This window comes from Equus przewalskii, chromosome 3 (genome assembly GCF_037783145.1).
Source record: "Equus przewalskii isolate Varuska chromosome 3, EquPr2, whole genome shotgun sequence".
In the NCBI taxonomy this organism is placed as follows: domain Eukaryota; kingdom Metazoa; phylum Chordata; class Mammalia; order Perissodactyla; family Equidae; genus Equus; species Equus przewalskii.
In genome coordinates, this window is record NC_091833.1 from 31420652 (window position 1) to 31442292 (window position 21641).

The 21641-nt window shown below is 54.0% G+C and overlaps 1 protein-coding gene across 3 annotated transcripts in view; it reads left to right on the plus strand.

The window, feature by feature from the left end:
* The window catches only part of WFDC1 (WAP four-disulfide core domain 1), a 50036-nt gene that overhangs the window by 23896 nt on the left and 4499 nt on the right, over positions 1-21641 (plus strand). Inside the window, exons 6-7 of one of the 3 annotated variants that reach the window (XR_011538029.1) lie at positions 426-498; positions 12561-12646. Coding sequence is in view for 2 of the 3 variants with exons in the window: in XM_070612409.1 (XP_070468510.1) it covers positions 426-484 (59 nt within the window). In the remaining variant the exon portion in view is untranslated. Of the gene's footprint in view, positions 1-425; positions 499-1995; positions 2423-12560; positions 15367-21641 lie in introns of those variants that run through there. The other 2 variants (XM_070612409.1, XM_070612408.1) reach the window with 2 other exon arrangements.

A 21641-nucleotide genomic window follows, 5' to 3' on the forward strand; every position in this document is an offset into this window, starting at 1 on the left:
AATTGAGGTCATATACAGGAAACTGTGAAAAGGACATCTTCAACTAGGATGTCAAGGAAGCCTTCCTGAGGAGGGGACATGTAAGCTCAGCCTAGAGAACAAGACATAGTCTAAGGGCAGAGGAACAGCAAGTGTGAAAATCCTGAGGTTGGCAGCAACCCGGCCATCACTGCAGCCGGAGTGTGCAGTGAGCAAGGGGGTGAGTGGCAGGAGATGAGGGCAGAAGTGCAGGCAGTGGGGCCCTGGTGAGCAGAGGGGGGAGGCTGCAGGGGGGCGTGGGTGACTTCATCTGGGGAGAAGGGGGGCACAGGGCCAGGGCGCCGGGCCAGACCGAGGTATTTGACCGACTTTGGCAGTGGCTGGTGAGCCGTGACTGTTTGAGCAGGAATTGCACACCCGCCCTGACAGCCCAGTTCTCTTTACAGAAGGTGACTCCAAGAACGTGGCAGAGCACGGAAAAGGACAACAGAGGCACTTTCAGTAACGCGACGACAGCAGGTGAGTGGGAGGAGTGATGAGTCAACGGCGGGCCGTGGCTTCAGGCAGCCACGTGGCTTTAATCACAAGTTGCCCAGTGGGAAGGGGAGAATGGGGCTCTACCTGAGGGGGAATTTTTAAATTTCCTTCCGATTTCAAAGTGAACACTGGAGAACTTTGTGTGTAATCAGAAGCGAAAGTCCATATTCTCTGGACCTAAGTCTGCAGACTAGACAAGGCTGTCACTTTCTTTCCATTCCTTTGTCTTAATGCCTCCACGAACAGACAGACAGGTCCTCCACTGTCCACAAAGTCTGTCCCTCTGTCTCCCCCTTCCTCTGTCACACTCGACTGTTGAGTGCCAGCTCTATGATGGGTGGGTACAGGCATGGCACTCAACAGTCGCCCATGGATTTCTGTGTAAGCCAGGAGTGCTGGGTAATGCAGCGAATGAATCAGAGAGCTCCTGCCCTCGCGGGGCTCACATCCTAGGAGGAGACTAAACAAGCCAATAAGTAAATCAGCAAGAAAGTGACAGACTGCCGCAAGTCTTGTGAAGGAAACGGACGAGCGATGTGAGGCAGAGTCAGGGGCGAGGACAGGGAGCTGCTTCAGGTGGGGGCAGGGAAGGCCGCGGTGAGGAGGTGACATCAAGGATAAGAAGGTGCTGCCCTGGGAAGACCTGGAGAATGAGCACCCAGGCAGAAGGAGCCGGAAGGAGCCCGAGGCAGGAAAGATGTTGGCTTTGAGGAAGCACTGGGGTGGGAACAGAGTGATGGCGGGGAGGCAGGCACCAGAGGTCACAGGCTCTGCTCTCAGACACTCTCCAAGGTGAGCTGCAGGTGGATGCACAGAGCTGTGGGATGGCAGCTCGGAGGGGTCTCAGTGGGTAAAATCTGACCACCCACCCATGCCCCGGAGATGCTGAATGTCTACACATGGTAGACAAAAGCCCTGGAGAGTGGACGAGCTCCCCAGGCTGTCCTTGAAAGGTAAACATCAGGTTTCAGATTCCAGAATATTCAGGTGTGAGTCGACCGGGACAATCTAGACCCGTGAGGATGGATGCCAGCATGTCTATTACCTGCTGATGACAGGAACAGTCCTTGGAGTGGGGCTGACCCACCGAGGACTGTGAACTTCAAATGGGGAAGTGCTGGGGGCCAGCGGGGAGGAACAGGACTGTGAAAGCCAGTTCAGGATGGCTTTTAGGGGCCAGCCAGACCTGGGTTTAAACTCTCACTCTACCACCGTGTGACCCTGGGCAAATGACTTCAACTCGCCAAGCCTCCGTTTCCTCATCCGTAAAGGGGAAGGATGGGAAAGGATGCAGATGTAGGAACTAAATAAGATGGTACCCACAGAGACCTAACAGTGAGGTCGGAATTTAGCCTTAGCAGAAACTGGCATCTTTCGGGATTTCTGGCGGGTGAGGAAAAAGGAGGTGACACAGATTCGTGGCCCCATGTTCTGCCCAAGCAGTGGCTCCTATTCCTTCCTTCTTTGCTTCCCTTTCAGCCAGTTTCCAAGAACATTCCTCCACTTTCTGCTAAGCCTTGGAAACAGTTGGGTAAAAATGATTTGACCCTCAGAAGTCACGCCCAGCTCAGCAGAGCACAACCCCAGAGAGACAGGACGCCCAGCTGTCAGCCCCAGCTTGGCCCCACCTGGCTGGGCGACTTTGTGGGAGCCCCTTACCAGCACCCGGTCCCCGTTTTATCATCCTGGAAACAAGGCACGCCCGGGAATCTCATCTGACCCTACAGCTCCGCAGGTCCTCCCCAGGGAAGAAGTGACTGCTGTTGCGAGCGTGTCTGAAGCCCTTTCTAAGACAGAGTTCAGCGTCCTGGTTCTTGACGACTGTCTTCCAGGTCTGACGCCGGGAGGCATGTCCCCATCCCAAATGCTCTCAAAATAAACTCACTCTTCATCACATGCAAATGCACTCACCTGCACATGCGTGATTCATAGTTTTAACCACCGGATGGTCTTACATTGAATGTACTGGTGCCACTGGGTCCTGGGGGCGGTGAGGGGCTGTCACTGGGATGAGAGGTCAGCTCAGCTCTGCTTCAGGAACCAGGAGCACCTGGGTCCCGTGCGCAGTGTTGGAGTTTGGGTCCCTCTGGAGCAGCCTTGGGAGGAGGGTCTGTTGAAACCTGTTTATGAGGAAAAGTTCCTGGGGAAAACGAGCAGAGGGATGGGGAAATGGGACGGGGGAGAAGGTCAGACGAGGTGAAGGGTCCAGGTCTCGCGGAGGATAACTTTGGCACCATCCCCTCAGGGGTCCTAGAGGCAGCCTGAGTCCCACCAGGGCCCCCAGGGGCGGTTCGGAACCCATGTGCTTGCTCAGAAGGGCTTTGCACTTGGTGTGATGACATTCCTAGGATTTGTTGAACAACGGGGCGCACGTGTTCATTTTGCAAACGGTGCAGGTGGCCCTGAGTCACACTGTGGAGTCGGCCCAACAGGGAGGAAGGGAGTCGAGTGTGAATAAGGCCCCCAGCGCCCCTCAGTGATCAGGTATGGGTGGCCCCTTCAGCCAGGGGCTGTCAAGTACACAGGGACCCAAGGGGACATGGGCAGAGCCCCAGGGGCTCCTGTTACACAATCGAAATTTCAACAATGTCTGCACAAGAAGGGACGCACACAGACACAGGCTGTGGGGGATGCTTCAGTTCCCCCAACGGCTCGTCCCTTTCAAAAAGCCCCGTGGTGATTGGCGTTCATCAGCCCTTTGACAAGACTCCACCTTCTGAATTCCAGAATGGGCTCGTGTGGAGGCAACACCTGAGTACCCGTATGTTACACCAAGCAGCTCTCCCCTCTCCCGCCCCACCCACACCCACACACACACTCTTTCTCCCCATAAATCCGTATTCTCTTGGAAAATATTCCAAGTCCAATTTTAAGTGGAGATTGATGACTGATGGGTCTTTTTGTTTTTTGTCATTTCTGAGCATCAGTGCATTCATATTGCTCAAGAATTATTTTCTTGTTTTGTTTTTGTGTGTGGAACATGAGAGAAAAACAGTGAAGCGATTCATGTAAAAATTGTGTAAAGTGTGCACCTGTCACACTGCCTGGGGGCGGTTTGACCTTCACACTGATAGAAAAGAGAGGTGACCTTACCCAAGAGTGGCAGGTCCGACAGGAGACGAATACGATTGCCATTTTGCAGAGTGAGGTTTATGTCTGTCCCTTCCAGGCACCTGCCACGTCATAGAACTTATGCACGTGACTTCCTTGGGACAAGCCAGTGTGGGTCACTCATTGCGTTCCCAGTGCCCCACATGTCCTGGAGGGTCCATCTCACTGGTGTGGAAGGGACCCAAGCTGAGGTTGGCTGAAGCCCCAGGGGGTCAGGGGGGTGTCCTCACAAGCAGCCAGGCTCATCAGGGCTTAGGACCACAGGCCTAAGGGACTGTCCACCCCATGGCTCGCCACACACGGTGGAGGCAAACAGTCACAACCTTCAGGGACTTGAGTGTGCCTGGCATTCTCATTCATCTCCCAGAGGAGGAGACCAAGCGAGTGTCAGAGATCTGAAAGGACTCACCCAAAGTCCCAGGGCCAGTGAAGTGCCGGGGCCAGGACTCCACCCAGGTCTGCCTACCCACGGCTCAGGCTCCAGACACCCAGCTATTCCGCCAGTTCTGGGCTGGTGAAGCGGATTCCCTCCAGCCACTGAGGCCCAGAGGGGGACATTGCTGGTGTGCAGACCTGCACAGGGCTCTGGGTACAGAGCTGAGTTCATCCCCACTGCTGGAGGGCTGCCCGCTAGCCGGGGTGGAGAGAGTAGACTGGTCAACCTGGGTTCCAGTCCTGGGCGAGGCACTTACCCTCTCTGCGCCTCAGTTTCTTCCTCTGTGAAATGAGTGTGATAAGAGTAGCTGCCTTTCAGAGTTGCTGGGGGGATTACGTGAGACGATAGATAGTAAGAGCTCAGTGGGCACGGTTATAATTCCTTATTACTATTAGGGTGGCTCACTAGTCCCCGGGCTCACTAGTCACAGCTGCCTCCAGTTGAGAACCTCTGGATGAAGCCCAAATAACAAGACTCCAATTGGCATCACTTCCGCCATCAGTCAGTTCCAGGGGAGCATTTCCCCTTAGGTTCGAGGTAATTAATTAACTTCCCCACTCACTCATCGCCTATTCATGCACTCACTCGTACATTCATTCTGTCAAGAAATATTTACCAAGCGCCAACCACCTTTTCTTAGAAAACCCAAGATGCACATTTTTTCATCTTTCCACATCTCTGAAGTTGGGATGTGTCACAGCTGTGGCCACCAGGCAGGAGGCGTCATTGCCGGCACATGAGCACGGCGAAACGTGCCCGTTGGCTGTAAGTGGCTTGGTGGAAACTTCCAGGAAACACAGAGGCACCGTCTTCTGGGAAATTCTGCGTCACCAGCCTCCCAGGGATTCAGAGGGCCACACTGGCAGAAAAACTCAAATATTGGCGACTCTGAGTGGAAAAGTCGGAAGATTGGGATGCAAAGGTAGTGATGTTCTTGGAAATGCCTTGTCCGGTTTATTTCACTTGTATTTTCTTTTTGGTGTACGAGAACGACACAGGATTAAAATCTAGGTCTAAAGAAGTCTGAAAGAGGTTTTTAATTTAAAGTTTGAAATAGAAAGGTAAAAGCATTAAACCAGCCAAGTGCCTTTTGCTGTTAATGATATATAAAGTTATGCATGAATTATGATATGATATGCCTGTCACTGTGTCAGTCTCAGATATAGATGGGAACAACCCAGAAATGGTCCCTGCCTGCAGGGCGTTGCTGGTCTAGCGGGGATTTGGACCACGGCCTGCTCTCCAGGGGAAGGGGCTCCGCCTTCCATCCCACTGCCCCCCGAGGGGCTCGCCTCCCCTCACCTGCCTCCCCTGTGTTGCTTCCCTGCCCTGGGTGCTCAGTCTGGAGGGGGCCACAGAGATGAATTGTTGCCGCAGGAGGTGGGATGAGTGCCCGGGCCCGTCTGGAAGCAGCTGTATTTCTCGGCTTTGAACCAGAGCCGCGTCCCCCTTGGGAGCTGGCACAGCCCTTCCTTGCACCTGACTGGTTTGGAAACCAGGCGATGGTACTTCTCACCTGAGCTGACATCTGAGCAGAGGTCCAGCTGTCCGGGGCATGAGAGAGCTCTGGTCTGGGAGCTGGGTTCCAGTGGTGGCCATGCCAGGTACAGCTCTGTGTCCCTGGACACACAGCTTAGCCTCTCTGAGCCTCGGTTTCCACTGCGATGGAATGGGAATGACACCTGCAGTCCCTTGCACAGGACAAATGAGGGGAGGGGCGTGAAGACGGCCGGCGATCAGGAAGGCCTGCCAGGGTCTCCCGGGGCTCAGAGGTGGAGGAAAGCAGAGGGCCCACGGGCAGCCCCAGCCCAGCACTGAAGGGGCCCGAGGGGCTCTATGTCCACTGTGCTGGTGGCTTCAACCAGCTGGGGAAAATAGGGCCTCAAGGAAGGGCAGGGTGGAGGAGGGGCTGGGGGCATGGCTTTGGTGCTGGGCTGACCCATTCAAGTGCTGGCTCTGACAATTGCTTTGTGTGACATCACACAAGTTAGTCACTGTGCCTCAGTTTCCCCATCTGTAAAAGAGAGTGGAGATGCTCCAGGGCTGTGATGAGGCGTAAAGAGCTAAAGTGTCTGCGGGTCTCGGAACAAGGCCTGGCTCGTTGCATGTGTTCTCCGGGTGCTGGCTGCGATTGTTGTTGTTACTATTATCTCTAAGGAAGAACCGACCGACCTCCGCGTGGGGAGACAGGGCCCCCCCTGTGGAACAGCAGGAACCAGGGACGGAGTCTCCCGGTTCTGTCTGTCTTCTCCGGGCAGAGTGACTGTCTCCTGGTGACATGAAATGTGGCAGCTCCAGACTCTCCATTTGGCACACCCACCCCCTGAATGGGACCGAGAGGGAGGCGTTCGCTGCCCCTCTGAGCCCCTGGGGAAGGCACCCAGATCTGTGCCCATCGACTGCGGCCGAGGGAAGCCAACGAAAGAACTGGCAGCTCCCCATTAACAAAGGCACTGGGGGTGGGGGTGGGGATGGTGCGCCAGGAGCGGGTCCTGGGAGAACCACACAGGGGGTGGGCAGACGGCCTCCCAGATGTCCACACCAGAGACCTCATTTCACGAGGCAGGACAGCAGGACGCCAGAACGTATCGTGATTGCCCAAGATCATACAAAGCCAGGCAGTGATAGGTGGGTGGTCAACCCTTCAGGGACCCCCTCTGTTCCCAGCACTCGCCCTGTATTATTAGGTTACTCCTCATGGCAACCTTACATGGTAGCAGCACCTTCTAGCACTTACTATGTGCCAGGGCCTCTGTCAGCCCTTTACAGAAACTAACAGCTCCTCTGAGCTATCCCAACCCAGGAGGAAGACACTATTGACACCCATTTACAGATGAGGGAAACTGAGGCACAGAGAAAATCACTTAGCAAGGGTCACACAGCTAGTAGATGGCAGAGTGAGGACATGGACCTAAGTAATCTGATTCCAGAGTCCTAGGGAGGTAGGAACTTTTTCTTTTTTTTTAATCAACAACAAAAAGCCTATAATTTGTATAGGTATGTGAACATATATAGGTATTGCGTTTTTGATCAAATATCTGACTTAATTATGACATTATTCTATCTGTAGCCATCGGAGTAGAGAGATATGACAGACATTGTTAGTGTCCTAGAAAGTACAAATTACAGGAAGCCTTTCCAGAAAAGATTGTAGGAAGGAAAGAATACATTTGTTCTTTTTTATTTTTTTTTTGCCACTAATTGTCCAAGTCAAATTATACCTCATACTAAGGTCATCTACCTCTTTTTCTTTTTCAAAAATAGCTTTTAAAACCCTTTTATTTGAAATAATAGTAAATTCACAGGACATGCAAAGACATGTACAGGGAGGTCCCCCTCCCCCATGGTAGCATCTTGCAACTGCAGCCCAGTATCGCAGCCGGGAAGTTGGCGGGTGTACCAGTCACAGAGGTAGTTTTCTCCAGTTCCACAGAGGAAGCTGAGAGAGTGAAGCGACTGACCTGAGGCCACCCAGCTTGGAACTGGCCGAGCAGGCCACCGGGACATCAGAGCCCCATCTCCCATTCTCCCAGGAACGGGGAGGCCAGCTTCACCACTCCAAATTCCCAGTCTAGAGTGTTCTCTCTTGCCACACAAGGCCTCCCATAAGGAGTGGCCCAGCCTCTGAGAGGGCTGCGTCCCTCCTGGGAGCAAACAGAGCCTCGGAGCACAGCCCCAAGGAGCGGCACCAGGAAGCTGGGAAATGTGGGCGAGTCTGTGGGCTGCTCCAGCCCTGCCTGCCGTCCATGGCCCCTGAAAAGCGACCGGAGCCCAGGGCACTTGGCTGAGGGCAGGGGCCTCACCCACTGAAGCGGCTTTTCCAGAACTTAAGTAAACAATCCCTCTGTTCCTTGGGCAGAATGACATGGCCACAGTCTTTCCTGGGGCCTTTTTCCATCTGAGCTGCCAGGATTAAGTAACCCCCGCTCTTGCCCCCGGCCCCGAGAACATTCATACAGACATCAGCAAGACAGTCGAAAGCAAAGGCAGGTGGGGCCCTTCCAGGTGAGGCTCCTGCAGGACGAACCTTATCTTATACCCCCCTGGGGAGGGGGGGCGGCAAGTCTCCTCCTGCTCCTACCTGGGAGGAGCTGAGTAGCCCCAAGAGGGAGAAGGTGAGAGGCGCCCAGACTAAAACAGACTTCTTCCTGCTGGCACCTGCGGGCACCTGCGGGCGCTGCCTGAAATGCCACCATTAGACTGTCACCTGTTGTTGATGCTAGAGGCCTGCTACAACTCGGATTCCTCTAGAAGAGGCTGCTGTCGTCGGAGCTGTCAGAGACAGACACCTGTTGTCTTGCGGGGGACACACAGGTGTGGGTGCTCAAGGCACCGTGGGAAGTACTTGGGCTCAGGGCATCTGGTTGGGGTGGGAAGTCGTGGAGGGTTCCCAGAGGAGGGGACGTCTGAGCTGAGTTCCTGAGCATTCGTCTCCTGTGGCTGCCGTACAAATTATCATAAATGACAGAAATGGATTCTTTCAGTTCTGGAGGCCAGAGGTCCAAAATCAAGGCGCCAGCGGGGTTCGTTCTTTCTGGAGGCGAAGAGAGAATCTGTTCCGGGCCTCCCTCCAGCCCCCGGTGGCCGCCCGCGATCCATGACATCCTTGGCTTGTGGATGCATCACTCCAATCTTGGCCGCCATCTTCCCATGGCCTTGCCCTCTGTGACTCCGTGTCCCAAACTTCCCTCTCCTTTCTTTTAAGAGGACACTTAGCAGACTTAGGTCCCACCCTAAATCCAGGATGACCTCATCTCAAAATCCTTAACTGAAATAGATCTGCAAAGACTGTATTTCCAAAAGAGGTCACATTCACAGCTTCCAAGGTTGGTGGGGAGGGTGGTGGTTGGGACATGGACATATCTTTTGGGGGGACACAGATCAACCCACTATAGAGAGCAAGTTAGTTTAAGTCAGGTTGGGGAAGAAGAGGAAAGGCATCTCAGGTAGAGGGAACCGTATGTGCAAAGGCACGGACCAGAGAAGTTCAAAGACTACAAACAGCTGAGCGGCTAGAGAAAGAAGGCGCTCAAGGAGTGGGAGGATGCAGGGTGGCAAGTCAAGCAGGTGCCAGCCAGTTCACATCACAAGTTTGAACTTGACCCTGAAAACAAAAGGGAACCACTGAAGGCTTTCCCTGGGTTCTTCTCTCATCTGATTCTCCCCACATCCCTGAGATTATCCCAGTATGACCATCCCCATTTACAGATGAGGAGGACCATTAGGAAAATGGCACACACAGGATTTGAACTCGGGCCACGTCTAACTCCGTAAGTGGGAAGATGAATGCAGCAGAGTTTTGTGAGCCTGTGGGAAGCAAGGGATGGAATACCCAGGAAGGAGGAGGGGGACAGAAGTGAGATCTTTCCAGGACCAGGTGCCGGGCTCACATCATCCCCGCCCGCCCTCCTTCCAAAACCAGCTCTCTAAAGCTGGGCCTGGGGGTCGCCATGTTGGTACTCTGAGACCCACCTCCTTGGCTGCAGCTGATTGGTCCAGAAACAGGTCACCTGACTCAAGCTGGGCCAATCAGATTTCCCCCAGGGAATAGGGTCTTTTTGACGCCAGGAGGTAACACGGCGGGTGATGAGGACCCTGGCTCAGGAGTTAGATGCGGCTGCTATCCCTGCCCTGCTTCTTCGCTGAACTGTGTGGCCTCAGGCAGCTTCTTGAACCTCTCAGTGCTTCACTTTCCTTCCCTGGAAGTCAGAATGGTGAACACAGCACTTTCCGCCATGGCTCCTGTGGGATTACGTGAAATCCTGATGGTGATGCTTTTTGCCCAAGGCCTGGTTCACGGAGGGGATGGGACTTGAGCTGTGTGGAGGCCACCTCCTGCCTTGTATATGAGGAGGAGAAGGAGGGAGAAAGAGCCAGAGAGGGAGACAAGCCACGAGGTCCTTGACAGCTCTCCAGGACTTGCTTCCATCTCATCTGAGGCTTGGCCACCCTCCCTATCCTGAGGTTCTGTGGTCCCCAGGCGCCAGCCGCCCCTGACTTTGGCTTAGGCTAGCATAAATGAGTTTCTGTTATTTGCAATCGAAACCAAGCCAGAACAAAATAATACAGAACACCAACCAAAAAAACGCCTTGATTGGGACAGCTTGGTGAGCTGAAGACCCCATGGAATCCACTGGAACCACTTTTGAACTGGATACCAGAGAATTCCTGTCCCGGATGCATTTACGGTGTAAAGAAACACTCGCCAGGTCCAAGTCACAGTGTGGGGCAGCCATGGGGGCTCCTAGGCGGCCATCCTGCCCCTGACCACCCAGAGGCCTCACATCCTGGGGAACACATACATGGCCTGCCCATACCGTATTCCACACCCACGCCTCCCGCCCCCAGATGGACAGGCTTCTGGTAAATTCCACGCTCAACCCAGGAACTTGGTGAAGAGGTGCCTTGAGATGGGCGAGTCCCCTGCCCATTAGACGCTGCCCTGTCCAGGCCCGGGCTAGAGAACGTATGAGAGCAGGGCAAACTGGAGTCAGTATAATTTCGCGAGTTATGTGCCAAGGTGAGTGCTACGTGTCAAACATCCACTGTCTCCTCAACAACCCAATGGGAACAATGCCATCGTCTGCCTTGATAGCACAAGGACTGAGGCTCAGACATCGTAAGCTTCTTGCTCAAGGTCCCGTGGTCATCAGGGGTGGGAGCCAGAGCTTTCTCCTACGTGAAATCAGCAAGATTGATTATTAACACTTTCAAATATAAACAAGCCGTGGAAAGTGGTGTAACAGCCTCTTTGACCCATCAGCCGGCTTCCATTGCGTAATCTAAACCCTCAACTTTCTGCAGGGGAGAGAGCCTCGGGTGTTCTAAAGTAAATCCCGGATGTCACACACGTCACCTGTGACTGCTTCAGAATGCCTCTCTAGCAGATGAGGCCTTACTGTTTTTAACATAACCACAAGGGCTTCATTACAGGACTGCTTTGATGGGAAGTTCGCCTTGGAACCATCACACCGTGGGTCCTGGGAGGGAGCAGACGGTCCCAGCTGTGTCCTGTTCTTCCCTGGTGGGCAGTTCACTGGAGCAGTGATTCCCAAAGTGGGGTCTCCGGACCAGCAGCAGCAGCATCACCAGGAAACTCATTAGAAATGCAGAGTCTGGGGCCGGCCTGGTGGCGCAGCAGTTAAGTGCGCACATTCTGCTTTGGCAGCCCGGGTGTCGCCAGTTCAGATCCCGGATGCGGACATGGCACCACTTGGCAAGCCATGCTGTGGTAGGTGCTCCACATATAAAGTAGAGGAAGATGGGCATGGATGTTGGCTCAGGGCCAGTCTTCCTCAGCCAGAAGAGGAGCATTGGCGGCAGATGTTAGCTCAGGGCTAATCTTCCTTAAAAAAAAAAAAAAGAAACGCAGAGTCTCAGGCCTGCCCAGACCTACTGAGTCACAAAGTGTGGGGTGAGGCCCGGCATCTGTGTTTGAACACTGCCTCCTGGTGATTCTGAGGCCACGTGAGGTCGAGGACTGCTGCTCTAGAGAAAGACACTGCACGAGGAGGCGATTCCATTCCTGCGTTCACTCGATTTATTCTTGGGCAGCTTCTGGCTCCTTCCCGGAAGGATGCTGAGGGCCTGGTCTTAAGTGGTATTGTCTTCCGGTGAGACGTGTCCACTCTGGAGCCCAATGGTCAGTGGGTGAGACCTGGCTCTTCCTGTCTCTTCTTAGGTGGCCCTGAACCAAAAGTCCCCTCATCCATAAAGCGGATAGATGACAGCACGTGCCTTCTGGGCTGGCTGTGAGATGGAAACTAGTTAAAGTTCATGAAGCACTTCAGGTGGGCCCTGGTGCAGAGCAAGTGCTGCAGGAGGACTGGCTGTCTGACCAAATCGGGTGGCAGAGCCCAGTAGGTGGCCTAATCTATGTGCCATCGTAGGACGCGTGGGAGTGAGCTCGAGTCGTGTCTCCAGGAGCCTGACTCTCGGGGCAGGGCTAGGGCCAGGCCTCCCGGGGGACAGCGGGAAGGAGATCTGGGGGCTGCCCTTCGAGCTTCTGGGAGTGAAGGATTAAAGAGGGGAGTCAGAGGATGGCCTCGGTGTGGGAGCTGCCGGGAAGAGCGGGGAGTCCCCCTGAAGTGAGGAGGCTGCAAGGCAGTGATGGCGAGAGATGGCCAGGGAGGAGCTCACGGTCGCCTGGGGTGATGGGCTCCCCAGAGTCCCAGGGAGAGGACCGGAGCAGGGGGCCTCCAAGGCTGCAAGGCCTCTGGGAGCCTCAAGAAGTTTCTCGTCCCCTGGGGTCCAGCGGGGAGACAGGAGGCGTGAACACTCAAGGAACGTGGGGGGCGTGGACACCTGGGAGTCGGGGGAACAGGAGGGAGGTCTGGCTGGGTTCTGAGCAAACACTGACAGGACACTTGCCCAGGTTTGGTTGTCCCCAAGGCTGGAAACATGAGTTACATGTTGTTAACTTAAATAGGACACAGACTCTCAAGCCCTTTGTTTAAATGAGAAATCTAACAGTGATGGAAATCTTGTCTCCTTCCAGGCACGTGAGAGAAGAGTCGTAGGCTTCACGCCTTTGACAGGACAGAGATGTCAGTCAAACAGCTCCATCAGGGAACAGCTTATGAGGTGCGATAACCAATCCACTTGCTTGGTATTCCATTTTTTAAAATACATCTATATTCTCTAGCCCTGCCCCCTGAAAAGGCTCAGAACAAGAGGTCACCTCCTTGGCCTAACACCCAGGTTGTGGTCCTGAAAATCATTTCCCATTTTAAACAAATGGAAAAGCAGGGTTTCTTGGAGAAATAGCTGTTTCTAGGGCTGGAAACGGACAGGAAATGGACAAGACAAGGCTGGAATATTTCGTTTTCCCAAACGGCAAGGGGACTATTAAGGAGGACTCCTGGGGTTATGCCACAAGAACTCAGAAGCCAGCTTGAAGACCCTCCCCCGGCCGAGGACATGAGCGTCGGAGCTTCGGAGAGGAGGATACTGCAGGCATTCAAACCCACCTGTGTTTAAATTCGTGAGTTCACAAAAATGTGTTTTAAATCTCGTGGATCTCCTCCAGAAGGTGATGAGGAAAGCTGGTGAAGGGAAGGGATCAAGCAGTGACTTGGCCTTTCCTGTACCAACGGGGAACCAGACTGTAGATGGGGGAGAGCAGCTCCTTGTGGAAGTGTTACAACTGACACGTTACCAGGAGATGACGGAATTAGACTATCACAGCTCTGCAATCCCCACTGAGTTAGTGAATCGGGACGTTGAGAACCAGCGAGTACGAACATCACAAAAAGAGACAGTGAGACGTTAGGAGCCGAGGGGATGGAGTCTGAGCCAGCCTCTCGACGCCACTGCTGCTTTGCAGGAAATCCTGAGGAGAGAGGAGCGTGCAGAACTGCACTGGGAACGTGCCATCGGAAATCCAGACTGGGGGCCGCGCTGTGGGCCGAACGGCCTGGTTCCTCACCAGATGGACTGTGAGGGGGGAAATAGATGGAGGGGTCGGCAGAATAAGAGATCCCTGAAGGAGTCCGCATCCTGATCCCCAGAGCCTGTGACTGGGTGACCTGGCATGGCAAAAGGGATTTCACAAAGGTGACTTGAGTTAAGGGTCTTGAGATGGGGAGACGATCCAGGTGGGCCCAAGGTCATCACGAGGATCCTCATAAAAGGGAGGCAGGAGATGGGGCAGCGAGGTGAAGCAGCGCGAGGAAGACTCAGCCAGCCATTTCTGGTTTTGAAGATGGATGAGCGGGCCAGGAGCCAAGGAATGCAGGTGGCTTCTAGAAGCTGGAAAAGATAAGAGAATGCCTTCTCCCCGGGAGCGTCCAGAAGGAATGCAGCTCTGCCAACACCTTGCTTTTAGTCCATTCGGACTGTTCCAGACATCTGACCTCCAGGACCGTAAGAGAATCAATTCGTGTTGTTTTAGGCCATGAAGTCTGTGATCATCCGTTACAGCAGCCACAGGGAACGAACGCAGGTGGGAAACCCGAGGGTTACAGAAATTTAAAGGACATATCAAATTATCACAATGGGCAAGACCAAACTGGAGTGGCCTGGACGGAAGTGATGAACATAACAGTCAGGAGAATGGGTGCCCCCCTTGGGGAGGGAGGCGGTGGGTATTGGAGGAGGGCACATGGCTGAGCTCCCAGGAGGGTGGCCAGGTTCTGCTCTGTCCTGGCTGGTGGTTTCCAGGAGTTCACCGGATAATGATTCATTAAGTTGCGCCTTTGTTTTGTGTCATTCTCTGAGACTGTTTCATTTTGCGTTTAACAAGATAAAAATAATAACAGTTGCAAGGACGGTTTTAGGTGTGGAATAGGACCTCCTTTGCTGCAGCTGTAGAAGATGGAACATTTTCTCCTTCTGATTTTTCTGAGGTTTTTTTCACCAGCAGCTCAGGAAACGGCATGGAGAGGAAAGAAGACAGGTCTGCGCAACTAATAATTTATATCATGCAAAGGAGCAGGGCAGAGTAGACTTACCAACAAGTGGCATGTGGGCTGAGTGCTTCGCATGTATACACATAAACCTCGCTGTGGCGCACGTGGCGGGCTCCCCGACTCTGGCTGCCCCACTCCTTGGTGGGGAGAAGTGTGTTCTGCACCGTCTGCAGGCCCCATCGTGGTCACCGGCTCCACGATACCCCCTTCATCTGTTTCTTCCCTTCTCTGCTTCACTTCCCCACTCCCTCGGCCACTGTTTCCTGGGGTCACCTCCCAAATGAACCTCGCATTCAAATCTTGGTCTCAGCGTTTGCTTCTGACGAAACCCAAAGCAAGACGCTAAGGAAAAACGTCCTGAGGTGGAGGAGATGGTTCGTCTGAATCGCCCAGTTGTGGGGAACACCTGTGGCCGCTTACGGATCAGCTTCTGCCACCACCGCCGTCCCTCCGAGCTCCTCACTCCATCTCTGGTGTGTATAGACACTGAGTAACTCTTGGCTGGATGGATAGGTGGGTGGCCAGGAGCAGCGTCCCACTAGGGAAGTTGAGAAGGACATATCCTCTCTCTCCCTCCCCTTGTGCAGTCCTGGCAAACCTGTTATCACTAAATCCTCCTTTTGCTTAAAATAACCAGAGTCAGTTTCTGCGGCTGCTAACCGATACAGCCAGGTGACCCTTAGCATTAACTGACTGCTCGATACAGCCTGAGCTTCCTGACAGCCAAGACAAAAAGTTCCACACTGAGAAGGAAGGGTACAGCGATCAAGAGAGACATGCTTTCCTTTTTTTGTGTGTGTGTTATATCCCATGATGTTGGCCAGGCCCTGAAGAATACATATAGTTGCTTTTTCATTAAAATGAATACATGAAACATTTAAAACTTTAACAAAATATAGAGGCGAATACAGTAACTTGGGGAAGATGGGGTGTTCCTAGGTGAAGGGGTGTAGTTGGGCATTGGGTTCAAAGTCATGAGCAGCCATGACACTTGGCGCTTTCTCCCCAGCTCATTCAAGCTCGTTTCGGCCAGTCCTTCACAGCCCCGGGACGGGGGGTGGGGGGAGTTATCCTTCTTGTTCATTATTCTGCTCTAACTTGTCAGAAAGGAGGCTCAGAAAGTGGGGCAGCTTGTCGAGGACTCCTGGAGGTCAGTGGTCGAGGGAGAACTGGCCCAGAGCGGGCTGATGTCCAAGAGTCTGTGCTAATCCTTCTGTCTGTGTGAGTCCTTCCCACCATGTTCTCTTTGCTGTCTGACTCGGCCCAAAGCCCCAGGAAAGAGGTGAAGCTCCGGGCTCCAATGAACCGCTCTCAGATGTGGGGCTCGAGCCCGGGTACCAAAGATGCCCTCCCCAAGGCAAGTGTCCGCAGTGGGAGCTCCCGAAGACAGCACTGCTGCTGGTCCACCCAGCGGCTCTGTGAGGCTTTGAAAAGGGTGCCCATCCTCTGCCAGGAGCATCTGCAAACCTACCATGGTGTGACAGGGGCCCGCTAACCTCTGCCTAACCTGCCCCAGCCTACCTGGCAGGGCTTACTCAAGGCCAGGTCATTCTCATGGGACCCTCATGACCTCCTGCAAGGCGTGTGTAATTGTTCCCCTTTGGAGATGAGAGAGGCCGAGGCTGAGAGGGTCGGATACATGTGGCCCAAGGTCCCAGAGAAGCAGAGAAGCCATCAACCTGGGGCCTGGGTGCTCACCCCACACTGAAACGCTTCCCACAGGCAGGTGTGCTGCAAGGGCCGCCTCCACGGGCGTTTCCTCCCAAGCTGGGCCAAGAGCATACTCACTCTGATTACGTGTCCTCCTTCCAGCCCGACCGGGAGCCTCGGCTGTTGTGCAACTGCCGTCTCCCAGACCAGGCGTCTCCACCCCTTCTGCCCCGGCCAGACTCCTCCACATTCTTTAGACCCACCTCTGCATCACCTCCCTGGGAGTCTGCCCTGAACCTCCTGTGGACTGATCTGTGCCCCGACTGGGTCCTGCCTGTGGGGAAATTGTGACACACGCCGTGTGGTTTGCTCCTTCCCCACCAGATCCAGAGCTCCTGGAGGGCAGGGACCACTTCTTACTCATCTTTCCCCCAGCTTCTAGATGCAGCAGCTTCGTGCATCCGATGCAGACACATAGTAGGTCCTCAACACAAGATTATCCAATTGGTGAATGATCACATGGATGAGGTTGAGTCTGCCTTCCTAAATAGGCTAAGAGCTGCGGAGGAGGGGCCTGAGCTTCCTCTTTGCCCTCATGAGCTCTGAGCCTGGCAGTGGGGGATGGTCCAAACAAGTCCGTGCATGAGTGAATGAGTCCCCACACGGAGGCTGTGCAGCATGATGGTTAGACGTGCAGGTTCTGGCCTCAGACTCCGGGGACAGAACTTCCAGCTTTCCATCTTCTTTTAGCTGTGTGACTGTGGTCAAGTTGCTCAACCACTCTGTGCTTCTGATTCTGTCCCAGGTCAGGGTCCCCAGAAGCAGAGCCTGAGACAAGGGCAAGTGGTTGGTTAAGGACATCCTTCCAGCAGAAGCTGGTAAGAGAATGGAGAGAACAGGAGAGGCAAGGGTGTGGCTTCAGGCCAGGCCCCAGGCTCAGCCTGGCCCACAGGGAGCTCTGGAGGATGAGCCAGACCTGAGTTGTCCCTCCCGGGGCCAAGGAGGTAAGCTTTCTGCCTGGGGCTCAGCCTGGCCTGGTCAAGGGAAGCCCTGGGGGGTAAAGACATTCCCAGGCACTTAGGTCTCGTGCTGCCAGGTCTGGCCTCTCGAGATCCCCAGGTGTGGGTTGTTAGATGGGGGAGCCCCAAATGGGGAACAGGGAGACCCGGGGATCTGGGTGGAGAGCCACATCATCCACTGCAGCTCCCTCTTCTGTGCAGTGGGGCGCTGACAGCAAGTAGGGTGTGTGTCATGAGAATTAAGTGCAGGCCAGAACCCAAGCACAGAGCCTGGCGCCAAGCCGGCAGCACGGTTCGCTGGTGTGACATGCCACCGCCAGCCACCTCTCGTCTCCACTGGCTCTCAGTAAACATGTGGGATGAATGAACCGGCTTTCCTACTGGTTAAACCAGGTTTCCTGTGGCCGCCCCTTCACCACCCAGACTGGTTATCAGAGTCTTTTTGTGTCCAGGCTGGCTGGTACGAAGGCAGCGGGACCCCAAGCAAGGAGGAAGCAGTTGCAGCCTCGGCTCCCCCCTCCCCCAGAGCCCTGTCTTCCCACAGGGCCCGTTGGTGCTTCAGGGCCACTGTCTCCAGGTTGTGCCTCCCTTTGGTTTCACTGTGGCCAACACGCTCGGTTGCCTCTGGCTACAGCTCTCCTATTCATTTATCAATTCAGCAAAGTTTTAAGCACGTACTATGTGCCAGGCGCTCTTCTAGGTGTGAGGAATAAAGCAAGAAAGGGGCCGGCCCTGTGGCCGAGTGGTTAAGTTCCTGCACTCCGCTTCGGCGGCCCAGGATTTTGCCGGTTTGGATCCTGGGTGTGGACATGGCACCGCTCATCAAGCCATGCTGAGGTGGCGTCCCACATAGCACAACCAGAGGCACTCACAGCTAGAATATACAACCATGTACCGGGGCGGGGGGCGGGCTTTGGGGAGAAGAAGAAGGAAAAAAAGATTGGCAACAGATGTTAGCTCAGATGCCAATCTTTAAATTAAAAAAAAAAGGAATAAAGCAGGAAAGATACAAATTCCCTGTTTGCCCTTATGGAGCTGACGGCCCACGGGGGACTCTGCTGGTAAACATTCACAAAGCCATGAAGTCAGCCAATACAAGCTACAGAGAAAAATAAATCAGGATGGGGGATGTAGGGTGACAGAGGTGGGGTGCTATTTCTTTTACTTTTTTAACTTTTGAAATAATTACAGATTCATAGGAAGCTGCAAAGATTGTACAGAGAGGCCCTGTGTACGCTTCACGCAGGTTCCCCAGTGGTCACGTCTCATATAACTACACGGCCACATCCCCCGGTGGTCACATCTCACCTAACGACAGGGCCACATCCCCCGGTGGTCACGTCTTGCCCAACTATAGGGCCACGTCAAAGCCGGGGAAGTCACACGCTGCAGTGTGGGGGTGTGGTTTCTGTGTCATTTGATCGCATGTGTAGATTCATATAAGCACCAGCTCCACCAAGATCCAGAACCGGTCCATGCCCGCCTAGATCCCCTCACTACCTTCATAGCCACACCCACCCTCTGCCTCACACCGCCCCTCACCCCTGCCAGCCACTGCCTGTCCTCCAGCTCTCTGATTGTGTCATGTCGACAATGTTATATAAGTGGAATCACACAATATGTGATCTTTTCAGATTTGCATACGCTCCTCACCAGATTCTCCACGTCTGTGTGCATAACCCTCTTTCTCTCTCCTCCCCCATCTTTACCCCTAAAAACTTCAGGGTACACTTCCAAAAAGGGACATTCTTTTACCAAACAAGAGCGCAGTGATCAAAATCAGGAAAGTCCAGTCAATATATTACTATTATCTACAGACAGATGTATTGGAATCCGCCAACTGTTCCACTGATGTCCTTTATAGCAGAGATAAAGACGTTTCTCCAGGTCCAGGATCTGGTCCAGGATCACCAGCTGCATTTGATTGTTATGACTCTCTAATCTCCTTTAATCTGGAACATTCTTTTCCTTATTGTTCCTCACGTTGACATCTTTTTTCTTCTTCTTCTCCCCAGAGCCCCCCAGTACCTAGTTGTATATTTTAGTTGTGGGTCCTTCTGGTTGTGGCATGTGGGACGCCGCCTCAGCGTGGCCTGATGAGCGGTGCCGTGTCCGTGCCCAGGATCCAGACTGGCAAAACCCTGGGCGGCCGAAGGAGAGTGAGCGAACTTAACCACTCAGCCATGGGGCCAGCCCCCTGACAGTGACATTTTTGAAGCGTACAAGCAGCTTATTTCCTAGGATGCCCCTCATGTGGGTGTAGTGTTTCCTTACAAGGGATTCAGGCTCAGCATTTCAGCAGGAGCACCCCGGAAGTGAGGCTGTTGTTCTCCTCGGTGCATCGTATCCAGGGCCACACAATGTCCTTTGTCCCATCACTGGTCTCGTAACGCTGATCCCCTGGTTAAGACGGGGTCTGCCAGCTTTCTCCACTGTAAAGTGACTATTTTCCCTTTGTAATTAATTAGTATCTTGTGGGGACATACTTTAAGAATGTGAAAATATCTTGTTTCTCATTAAACTTTCATCTGCTTTTTAAAGGAAATATTTAACAGAATTTTTTATTGAAGCAAAGATTACCTACGGGAAAGTTCACAAAGTGCCAGTTTCACTCAGTGGACTGTTACTAAATGAACGCCCTGCAGGGCAGCGTGAGGGTGCTGTGATGGGGGCGCTCGGATGCTGTGATGGGGGCGCTCAGGGCAGGTGTCCTGCCAGAGGACACTAAGCCTAGGCCGGAAGGGAGGGCGAGCTGGGCCCTGTGAGTGGCTCCGGGGTGAACACCCTGGCCTGGCGGAGGGACCTGTGAAGTTCAAAGGCCAGGAGGCTGGACTGAGCTCAGCTGGTTTGACAAACAGCCAGGAGGCTGGAGGGCGTGGGGGTGCTGGGCAGGAGGAGTGGGGTTGACAGATGGGGCCTCCTGGGCCAGTGTCAAGAGTCTGATTTTATTGCAGATCCTGGGGTGAGGTCCCAGGGTTCCTCGAGGAGATCCAGGAAGCAGAAGGAGGGGAGCGGGAAAGCGAGACAGGGAAGGAGCCCAGATGGGGTTTTCCCAATAGCCACCCCCGTGAGCAACTGGATCCTGATCCTCTGGGAGGGCCCTGGGCAACAGTGTAGACTACACCTCAGGGCTGTCCCCTGCAGGGGTGAGGAAAGCCGGGGGATTTCTCCATCAGGTCTGGTCAGTCACTGCAGAATGCATGGGGGGTGGGCATTAACGCTGGCATTTCTGGCCCAGGGTGCCAAAATCAAATCCTTCAGCAAACACCCAGGGGGGTTCGAAGTAAGTGGCCTTCGCTCACAGGTGAGTGTGCACAACGTCACCCTGGGGAGCCAGGAGGGCTCTGAGCAGGGCGGGGTCTGCTCTGAGGCGCATCTGTGCGGGGCCCCTCCGATGGTGCACAGAGGCCTGACTGCAGGGGCAGCGGGATGGGAGACCCCCCTGTCTCCTTGCCTGGAGGGATTCCAAGCCCCTTCTGAATTTCTCCACCCTGGGGAACTGAGTCTGGGACGGGCTGCACCAAACCAGGGGGAACGCAGGTCCCCCCAATTCTAACCAACAGCGACTTTGCTGAGAACGAACCCCGCCCTTCACTCACAGCCGCCCTGGGCACCCAAGGGCCCCACAGACTTTCAAAGGGAGGAGCTGGGAACTTTGCACTTTTTATTGTATCAAAAAGCCAACAGAAATCGTACATTCAATTTCCCATCAGACTTCCCAGTTTAACTACACACAGACTCATTCTCCTCCTTTCAACAAGTGCATATTCAGTGCCTCCTTTTAAAAGGTAATTTTATTAAGATAAAATTCATGTAACATAAAATTCACCATTTTAACCATTTTAACGTGTGTAATTCAGTGGGTTTTAGCACATTCTTGAGGTCCTACAGCCACGCTCTCTACCTGATTTCAGAACATTGCCATCACCCCAGGAACTTTCATCTTCAAACTGCCCCTCTTCCCAGCCCCCCGCACCCCCCCCCCCCCCGACACACACACACACCCGCCTGCTGCCTCTCTGGGTCTGCCCGCTCTGGGCCATTCCTACCAATGGACTCATACAATACATGGCTTTTGGGTCTGGCTGCTCTCACTCAGCGCAGCATTTCCGAGGGTCATCCACGCCGTAGTGTGTCTTGGTCCTTCCCTCCTTTTTCTGGCTGAGTACTATTCCACTGCACGGATAGGCCCCATTCTGTTTATCGAGCCCCTGCTGCAGGACATGTGGGGGGTTTGCACTCAACAGTCCTCTTTCTAACTCGTCAATGGAATAAAGTGCCGCGACTCTCTGGAAAGCATGGGGACAGTGGGAGAGCCCCTGCAGACAGTCCCTTTGGTCCAGGGATCAGGAGGGGCCTCTCGGGAGAAGCAACAATTCAGATAAAACCTGAAGGATGAGTAGGAGCTGGAGGGATGAGAGTCAGGGTGAGGGGGCCTCTGGGGCATGTTCCAGGCAGATGGGACAGCTCAGGCACAGGGTGGGGTGGGCGGGGGGAGTG